At 50.5% G+C, this 10,259-nt stretch overlaps 1 protein-coding gene across 1 annotated transcript; it reads left to right on the top strand.

Moving 5' to 3' along the window:
- Positions 1–252: 252 nt before the first annotated feature.
- On the top strand, positions 253–4,175 carry PCDH8 (protocadherin 8). Its single transcript, XM_085309557.1, has 3 exons — positions 253–2,685; positions 2,861–3,068; positions 3,584–4,175. Exons 1-3 carry the CDS (start codon positions 253–255, stop codon positions 3,955–3,957), a joined length of 3,015 nt encoding a protein of 1,004 aa, XP_085165683.1. The 3' UTR covers positions 3,958–4,175.
- The last annotated feature ends 6,084 nt before the right edge of the window (positions 4,176–10,259 follow it).

The following is a 10,259-nucleotide window of genomic DNA, read 5'->3' as shown; positions in this document are numbered from 1 at the left end:
TTTGCATAGCGCCGTCTATTAAAGGCGCTGCGGAGGCGCGGCCGGCCGCAGACGGCGGCGGACGGTGCGCGGAGCCGCCGCGCGTCCCGCTCCGCTCTGACCCGTCCCGTCGGGCTCGGGCGTGCGCAGCGCCCCGCAGCGCAGCGCCCCGCAGCGCAGCGCCCCGCAGCGCGACCGGCCTCTCCCCGCTCCTGCCCCGCTGCCCGCGCGCTGCCGCCCCGTCGCTGCCCGCCGCCTCCCGCGCAAGCCGGCATGAGCCCCGCCGCGGGCGCCCGCGGCCCCCTGCGGCTGCTCGCCCTCGGCTGCCTGCTGGCCCTGGCCCTCTGCAAGACGGTGAGGTACCGCACCGACGAGGAGGGCGCGCCGGGCACGGTCATCGGCACGCTGGCTGACGAGATGCCTGTGAAGGCGCCGGGGGAGATGAGCTTCCGCCTGATGCGGCAGTTCAGCAACAGCTCGCTGGTGCGAGTGCGGGAGGAGGACGGGCAGCTCAGCATCGGCGACGCGGGGCTGGACCGGGAGCGGCTGTGCGGGCAGGCCCCGCAGTGCGTCCTCGCCTTCGACGTGGTGAGCTGCTGGCGGGAGCGCTACCGCCTGGTGCACGTGGAGCTGGAGGTGCGCGACATCAATGACAACGCGCCGCGCTTCCCCCGCGCGCAGATGGCGCTGGAGGTGTCGGAGAGTGCCGCTCCCGGCACCCGTCTCCCACTGGAGGTGGCTGTGGATGAGGATGTGGGCTCCAACTCCATCCAGAGCTTCCAGGTCTCCCTCAACAGCCACTTCGGCGTGGAAGCGCAGACACGGGCAGACGGGGCACGTTGCGCTGACCTGGTGCTGCTCCAGGAGCTGGACCGCGAGCGCCAGCCCACCTACACACTGGAGCTGGTGGCCAAGGATGGCGGCAGYCCAGCACGCTCTGGCACAGCCACCGTGCATGTCCGCGTCCTCGATGCCAACGACAACAGCCCCACCTTTGCGCAGAGCTCAGTCACAGTGGAGCTGCCTGAGGATGCACCTCCCGGCTCCTTGCTGCTTGACCTGGATGCTGAGGACCCTGATGAGGGTCCCAACGGTGAGGTAGTCTACGCCTTTGGCAGCCAGGTGCCCCTCGAGGCACGGCGGCTCTTCCGCCTCGACCCACGTTCAGGCCGCCTCACGCTGGAGGCTGCCGTGGACTATGAGCGCACCCGCACCTACGAGCTGGATRTGCGCGCCCAAGACCGTGGCGCCAGTCCTCGTGCTGCCACCTGCACAGTCATCGTGCGCCTCACCGATGTCAACGACAACGCGCCACGCATCAGCATCAGTGCTCTCCGTGGCGCCGCCAGCGCTGCCGGTGTGGCCTACGTCAGTGAGGCCGCGGCCAGCGAGAGCTTCGTGGCGCTCATCAGTGCCTCGGACCGCGACTCGGGTGCCAACGGACAGGTGCGCTGCAGCCTCCRGGGGCATGACCACTTCGCCCTGCAGCGTGCCTATGAGGACAGCTACATGATCGTCACCACAGCGGCACTGGACCGTGAGCGCATCCCCGAGTACAACCTCACCGTGGTGGCTGAAGACCTGGGCTCACCACCCTTCAAGACCGTCCGCCAGTATACAGTACGGGTGAGCGATGAGAATGACAACGCTCCGCTCTTCGCTAAGCCCCTCTACGAGGTGGCCGTGCCAGAGAACAACCCACCTGGGGCCTACATCACCACCGTGGTGGCCCGTGACCCTGACCTCGGCCATAATGGCAAAGTCACCTACCGGCTTCTAGACACCCAGGTCATGGGGGCCCCCATCTCCACCTATGTCTCCGTGGACCCTGCTACCGGGGCCATCTATGCCCTCAGGACATTCAACTATGAGATCCTCAAGCAGCTGGACCTAAGGATCCAGGCCACTGATGGGGGTTCTCCGCAGCTCTCCAGCAGCACCCTCGTCAAGGTGAGGATGGTGGACCAGAATGACAACCCACCCGTCATCATCCACCCAGTACTCACCAATGGGTCAGTAGAAATTGGTGTGTCCAGCAAGACCTCCCGTGACTCCCTCGTGGCCCAGATCAAAGCCCGGGATGCAGATGATGGCGCCAATGCCGAGCTCACCTTTACCTTCCTAGAGGAGCCTCAGCAGGACCTATTCACCATCAACCCAAGCACTGGGGACATTGTGCTGAGGGGTGACCTCTCTGAAGAGCTGGGACAGCTGTTCAAGGTCATTCTCACTGTGACAGACAATGGCAGACCCCCCCTGGYCACAACTGCCACTGTCAACTTTCTGGTGACTGCCACGGCTCCTTCCAGTATCCAGGAAATAGTCAAGCCCAGCTCCTGGGAAGGAAAAGCTTTGCAGTGGGACATCCCTCTGATCGTGATCATTGTCCTGGCAGGCAGCTGCACCCTCCTCCTGGTGGCCATAATCACGATTGCCACCACCTGCAACAGGCGCAAGAAGGGGAAGGAGATCAAAACCAACAGTTCCTTGAAGGAGCAGATAGACATCTCCCATCTGGAAAAGGGTCGGCAGGAGGACAGCAGTCAGAGGGGAAACGTGTTTGAGGTACGAACCTTTCCCAGCAAAACCTCCTTCACCAGCCCTGATTCTTCTCCAGCTGCTGAAGAGATCTCTGCTTCTGAGAACGGCAGTGACAGCGCTTGCCTCTATGAGGGTCAGAAGAGGCTCAGAGGAGCAAACGGGGAGGTGAGATTCTGCCGCACTCTGCCGTGCTTCCCCTCAGACGGGGAAGGGGGAGGGTRAAAGGAAGGGGGCTGAGGGGGGAGTCTTGGAGGACGTGAACCACGGATAGGTAGTTCTGATGTTGATTTACCAGTTATTACTTCTCTCTCTTACCTTTCCTTTGATCCCCTCCCTGCAGGGTTTCTCTGCCGCCCCAAGCTACAGCAAAGAGCCTGCCCCTGCCGTGGCCATTTGGAAGGGACATTCGTTCAACACCATCTCTGGCCGAGAGGCAGAGAAGTTCAGTGGCAAAGACAGTGGCAAAGGTGACAGTGATTTTAACGACAGCGATTCAGATATCAGTGGAGATGCCCTGAAGAAAGATCTCATCACGCATATGCAAAATGGTAAGGACTGGGTCCCTGCTCAACATGTGCTCCTGCTCCTGACTGGCCTATCTGGACAGACAGACAGGCAGGCAGACAGGGAGGTGCACAGAGAGACCCYTCTCTGTAGTCCCGTGACCAGCTGGGGCAGCTGGAAAGGGAAATCYGACACTCCTGCAGGAGCCGCGGGACTTACACTGCCTGCCTCCTCACAGCAGGCTGCTAGGTGGTGATTTCTTTCCATGCTGCACCCCCAGCACAAATTAGCAGATGCTGGAATTACTGTAGATGTTTTTTTTTTTTGTTTTGTTTTTTCTCCCAAAAGAGCTTCCTTTCAAGTTACRTTGTGAGCAGTGTCCCTAGCAAAATGACACAGTTGTAGCTCCCCAAGCATGCTTTTCAGCTGTGCCTCAGAGCATCATGTCCCAACTCCCGCTGTCAGAGCGTTAAACGATCCCATGACTGATAGCTCTGATTACGAGCGGCACGCGTTTCTTTCTGGGGTAACAACAGCTTTCTCATTCTCTGTCTGTTAGGACTGTGGGCCTGTACTGCTGAGTGCAAGATCCTGGGTCATTCGGACCGCTGCTGGAGCCCCTCCTGTGGCCGAGCCAACTCTCACCCGTCTCCCCATCCTTCGGCACCTCTCTCCACCTTCTGCAAAAGCACTTCTTTGCCCAGGGATCCCCTGCGCAGAGACAGCTTTTACCAGGCGCAGCTGCCGAAGACAGTGGGGCTCCAGAGTGTCTATGAGAAGGTGCTACACAGGGACTTCGACCGGACAATCACGCTGCTCTCCCCTCCCCGTCCTGCAAGGCTGCCAGACCTTCAGGAGATCGCGGTGCCGCTGTATCCGGCCCCCTCCACTAGATACCTGGGCCCCCAGACTGACACCACTGAGAAAGTCTAACCCTACATGCTCCATGCCCGAGTACACATGTCCATGCGCGCACACAACTAGGTCACTTCCAAGAGCCTTTAAGTTATTGACCAGATACAGTGTTGTACATGTAAATATGCAAGATGTGCCTTAAAAATGAAGCTGTTGGGGAAGATTTCCAATCACGTCAGTACTGTTTGGTATTTGCAAACAAAAAATTGTTTGTAGTTAATGTAATTTTTATGAAATGTGCAGTATTTAAGTTTTTCTKTTCATGTTTTTTTTACACTTTTTTTTTTGCTTTTAGTTCACCCATGGCCTGCCATTTTTGCAGTGTTTTTAACCTGTATATTGTGTAATGTAATGTTTGTATATAATGAAAATTGGTTATATTTTTCTATAATTAAAGCTTAAAAAAATGGGAATTCTTGCCAAAGGAACTGTCTGAAAGACACAATAATAATTATTAGTAATAATACCCTGAATATGTAGAATCTTGTAAGGGAAATTCCTCTTTCACCRTGTAATAATAACCTAAGCAACCCACTGTACTGAGAAGTTTGCCTTGCCAAGTGTGACTTGTATTTCTTGAGTCTGTGCACAATTTAAAGTTAAATGTTATTTAATTACCTTTTGGTTTCTGTAACCTGTGTCACTGATAAACACTAATAAAGGTTTTGTGATGTGTTGGAGGGATCTGTTCCTGGCTTTCATGTTTCAAAGCTTATAGGTCTTTACAAGTCAGCAAAATATTTTATGCRGAGACATGTGGTGGGAGGGAGTGTGAATGATGCTACTTTTAGTCTCACCCTCTCTTCATCTCAACACTACCTCTCTAGAGATTTAGCTCCTGAAATTTTAATGATGGGTTACAGAGCAGGGGGGAGGCTGAGTGACAGAGCTGGCCACTACCTGGTCTCAGCTCCTCCAACCACATCCTTCACTGGTGGAGATTAGTGTGAGCTCACTGAAACCACAGAAGCTCTGTCAATAAACTTAACCGTCCATGATGTGAAGATATCTTTGCACCAGGCAGCACTTGAGCACTTTGCTTTCTGATACAGCTGAGATATTGATTTGAGTAAAGCTGCATAGGTATGTGTTTATATACTTATATCTTGTTAAAGCARCCTTGCTAACAGACCATAAAATGAGTTTTTGTGTGTGTGTATGTGTGTATGCATACATACACCAAAAGAAAGCATAGGTTTATATTTTGCATAAAGCAAAGAAAGAATAAATCTCAATAGCACTGAGATTGTCTGTGATGCATCTTTTGTTTCCCCCCAGAAATGACAAAGGCCTGAGAAAAATCATATCCAGCTTTGAACTTCCCTCGCCTCAAAGTCTCAAGCTGAAAGCAGATCTTAAATCCTTCTACTGAAATCGTGAATAGAATAGCATTTAAGGAAACACGCTGAAGCATGAGCATTTCTTACTCTGTTTAAAAATGCTTATACCAGAGAGAAATCTTATACAGAGATTTTAATATTAAAAATAAACTTTTCCGAAAGGAAGAACTGCTCCTTATTTTGAGTGTATAATTTCACAGGTCTTGTTAGACTTCACGTCTCAAAAAGCAAGTAGAAAGCAACATCTCAGCTGCACTTAACCCAAAAAACTTCCTCTCTCCACTGACTTTCAGCTTTCCCAAACTCAAACAGCAASAGTGATAGAGCCTGACCAAGTCTTCATGCATATGCATTCTGAGTTTTAACAGGGGCTTCATAAAAGATGCTGCATGAAGATTTGTGATGTGGAGACAGCATTGGAGGCTCTGCTATATTGCACATATTTGAAGAGAATTGAAATCAGGCAAGACTAGACTGTAAAGCAATGTCTATGATACAGCTTTTATGGTTAGGAAAATAGGTGAGCATCTCCAGTGATTTATCTGAACCTGGTAGTAAAAATCACGATGCATCTAATAATTAATGGAGGTTCATCCTRTTTGGTTAAATTTAGAGCTGAAGTTTGGGCTCAAAGTTGAGTGCTAAGAAAGACTCGGAGCCTTTCTGCCAGCTAATCATCAGTGATTCAAAGCAGCAAGCCTGAATATGAAGCAATTAGTCATAACTTTGAGTGCAGAGAGGAGAAGCTCTCTGTCAAAAAAAGCAGGGCAGTCTGATAAGAGAGTTGCTCATGATCTAGTTCAAATGCCTGGGTTCTGTATTGCAATACTTACAAAGCCCCTTGGGTCTCATGGGCAATAGCCGGTGGGAAGCCGAGGCAGCTGACAGGCAGGTCACCCCATTGGGGTAAGGTGCCTCATTCATGTTGTTGTCTGCAACAGAACCTAGGCACTTCCACAGGGCAATTCACTGTTCCTCACCGCCCAGGTAGAAGTTTCAACCATCTGAATCTGAGGCAGTCATAAAGGAAAAAAAAAACAAAAAAAAAAAAAAAAAAAAAAAAAACTATTTCCACTCTCAGAGTAGCCTTCAGCAAGCAGCTAGAATCTCATCAGGGCCTAGGGTCTGCATGTTCTGGGATTTTAAATGCTCCCCACAAAATGTGGGATTCATCTGCCAGAAGGAGATAACTGAAAGTTCAGCATTTCAAWCTAAACTAATCACTTTACAGTAACTCCTGTCCTAGTTAGTGGAGAGATACCAACCACTTTAGAGGACATCGTGTCTTGGCTTGGAGAGATGCAGCAGGAACAGCTCAGATGAATCACCACCTGAGGCTCTTGTCCTCCTTTTCACTGTAAAGAGCTAGGGGCACCAATTCAGATGCTTTTCACTTTTAGATGCCTGAAATTAGGTGAGAGAAGCCCAACCCAGGCTCCATCAGGTAACAGCACAAATCATCCAAAGTGCAGATGAGCAAAGAGAGGGCCTCTTAGCTCCTTGGCAGCATCACCTTAATCAAATACATGCTCTGTTGTTACTRTTTCACTGTGTATGTCCTAGTTTATGCTTTTGCTTTTTGAATAACATAATCACTTTTTTGCTGTTAATCTGCTTCAGAAATTATTTACAGTATTATCCCTTAAATTCTACTTATTAGGCAAGTATGATGTGGTATCAAGCCTGTGTCGTAAGATGGGGAGGAGACTGAACTGCTGCACAACGTCTCCATCGTGTAGAGGTGCCCTCTACAGCCTCCCTTTCCTCAGCTCAGTTGGCAAAGCAGAGTGAAGATGTGGATCAGGAACACAAGACTAGAAGACAGCACTCTTTAATTGAGCCAGCCTTAATTCCACGGCCTTAATTTGTTACAGCAGCTGGAATTTGCAAAAGCTCTAACACAGAGCCTAAATCTGCTCCCACAGAAGTCTCTAGCAGTCATCCATGACTAAGCAAGGCACTCTTGGCTGCTTTCACCATCGGTAGAGAGCAATACACACTTTTAGGGCATGAATCATCTCCTCCTAAATCAGACATCTAAAATAGGTCTGGTGTACTGCTCTGAGAAGTTCCTGCTTCTCCCCTTCTGTCCTTACAGGCAGCCTACAACGACTGTAGGTGTTTGCACTGTGGACGTCCAATTAAGTGAAATGAGTCCTACCCCACATGCTTTCAAACATTGGCAGGCAATTTACTCTTAGCAGTTGCCTTGTGACCTTCTGATCCGAGCATACCGACAGTGTAGCAAACTGAAAGAAAGAAAAGTCAAGCTCCCACTGACCTGCTCTTCTTCTCTCCCTTGACTCTTCCGTGTCTTTAACAGGATGTTTTATCTTCAATATGTGKGGTGAWGACAAACACTACCCATGAGATGTCTAAATTCTGGTTTCAGAAGGGTTCTACTCTAGATGCAGAACCACTAATAAAACGGGGAGGCAGCAGTCATGTTTGTAAATGACTATGAGCTCTGGGCTGSGAATTTAATCCCATCATCTCAGCATGTGCAAGGAATACTCAGAAAACACTGCTTGGACTAAGCCCTGAAGGCAGAAATACTAGGGTGAGATTTAGCTGCAGATTCAGACAGGCATGCATTTTGTGTCCAAAGTGTAGATATCTACATGTAAGGTAGGTGTCTAAGCTCCCATGACAGTCAATGGTGAGTTCATCAGTGGGGTCTGGGGACCTGTCCAGCAGATTAGATACCTGGCTTACACATAGACGCTCACATTGTGAATATTGAAATTTAGGTGAGCATGATCCAACCCTAATCTCTRGGTGGCTGCGATGCTTGGGCGGGAGTGGAGGTCCAGCCATTCAGCCTGTAGTGCTGGTGAACGTGTAGGATCACACAAATTGAGGACAAAGTTTCCTGGAACTGCTACACCCTTGAAAGGGTGAGCTCTCACCAAAAGGGATGATCCACCCTCCCTTCTTTCCATTTCCAGCCTCAGGTTCACGTGATTTCTTTGGCACCAGCATCCAAGAAATGTTTTTGATCATGTGATCAGCTGGCTCAGAAGGCAATGCAAAACTACTAAGACAAAACAAAACAAAACAAAAAAAAGATGATAGATTTCTCTATGTCAGAGACCGTCAAGAGGGTGAAAAGGGAGAGAGACCTCCAGGTTTGGGAAGAAGAYAGGACTGTACTTTTGGGCAGCAGCCAACACCTAGATCAGCCTACACATAATGTAAAACTGTTGGAGGTTTTTAGGAGACTCTGACACCAGCCAAGGAGGAACTTAAGGCCTTTTAGATGCTTTGCAGGCTTTGCAGAATTAATAATAATGTCATCTCACTCTCTGAATGTCACCTAAGCCCATAGGTAGTCTGAAGAATGTGGCCTGGTAAATGAGGAGAGATAAGTGCTTCTTCCCAGAATATGCCAAGGCCTTCAAGTCTTCCTTAGTTAAAATGACGCATTGGAGAAGTTCCCTGGAATTGAGTTATCCCCTCCTTAAGCAGTGCTAGGGATCCACCCACTCACGCAGCTCTGCCAATGGATGCGCAAAGCCAGTTTCAAGTTCCATGCCTTCTCCATGCCTGCGATGCCCACCACAACGGGACCTCTACCACCCTCAGGGCTCCTGGGGCACACTGCCCATCCAATGTTATTCACATGGGGGAAAAGGCACTTTCAAAGAGCTCCCAAGCAGAGCTGTAGACCCCATCACAGGGAGAGAGTGATGCAGGGATCAGGCATCCTGCTCTCCCAAGGGGGCTGACTCCACTGCTTCCCCCTCCACCCCCACCACAGTGCCTGGGGAAAGTTACTGCTCCGGGAGTTGAAATGGAAAGGCAGCAGATGGCCACCAAGTCAAAAAAAAAGAAAAGAGTAATGATTTAGCCTGGCTGTAAGGAGCCAGCATGTTCATTCAGTTGCTAATTATTAATTATCTTTGAGTGGGCATTAGCATCCTCGGGGTCACAGGCATGAGCACCCATTTTAGCCTACAGCAGCCAAACACCGTGTGTTTGCCAGTCAGTTCCTGCCACAGTGAACAGCCACCTGGCTGTGCCCTGCCTCTATTTTTCGAGTAAGGAGGATTTACCAGCCCTGCATGCAGCATAGGAAGTTAAACTACGTGGTGCTATATTCCAACACTGTTTGAAGGATGCAGACATTTTTGGGGTTACCCCCTTGCTCATATTTGAAGGCAAGTTTCTATTCCAAGCCTGATGTTGCTCCATTCCCTTAACCTGCCCCGTATAACCACAGTGAATTTGCTGGAGGCCAGAAATACCGGCTGTCTGCTACCTGGGGCATCTGCTTCAGATTCCCTATATGATGTCCACTTTCCAGCTAGTTCCAACCATGAAACAGCTGACACACAGTTTACAGGTGCCTCTTACATTAAGGTACGAGCTCTCAGCAATATGGTTTTATGCTCACACATCATCTGGTTTATCTGAATCCCATAAGATTTTGGCATATCTGTCCCCACGTGAACACACAAGTGGCTGCAGAACTCCCAGTTTCCACCACAGAAAAGTCCCTTCAGGTTTTCTTCCAGACCTAAAATGGGAACAGACTGTTGTCTCATCATGGAGGACTTGGTGCCAAGAGCCCTCTGCGCCCCTTTGCAGCTTCCAGGGCTGCAACAGAGGCACCATTGTCACAGGGTGAATGGCTCAAAGTCAAGGGCAAAAAATGAAGTGTGGCCTTGTAGCTATCCCCCAGGCATCCTCTGCCCACCCTCGCAGCCCAGACGCCAGGGTCCTTCACCTATATGCATGCTAGCTATAGCCCTGTTGCTGTGGTGGCGAACCCTGACCCTTGGCCAAGCTGACTGGTCTGTGGAGTGGCTGCTGTAGACTCTGGCCACCATTTGAGATGGGACAGCTCACTGAAGAAGGTGGTTCAGGGGTGAATGTTCGGCTTAAATAGCTCCACTGATAAGACCTCCCTTTCCCCACAGGCTTATACTCAGTAGCTTCTCTATGTAAGAGTAAATATGGCAAAGCAGTGAAACACTC

Source organism: Rhea americana, unplaced genomic scaffold, assembly GCF_003343005.1.
Source record: "Rhea americana isolate MKP2758 unplaced genomic scaffold, rheAme1 scaffold_3, whole genome shotgun sequence".
NCBI lineage: Eukaryota > Metazoa > Chordata > Aves > Rheiformes > Rheidae > Rhea > Rhea americana.
This window is presented reverse-complemented; position numbering and strand designations above follow the sequence as displayed.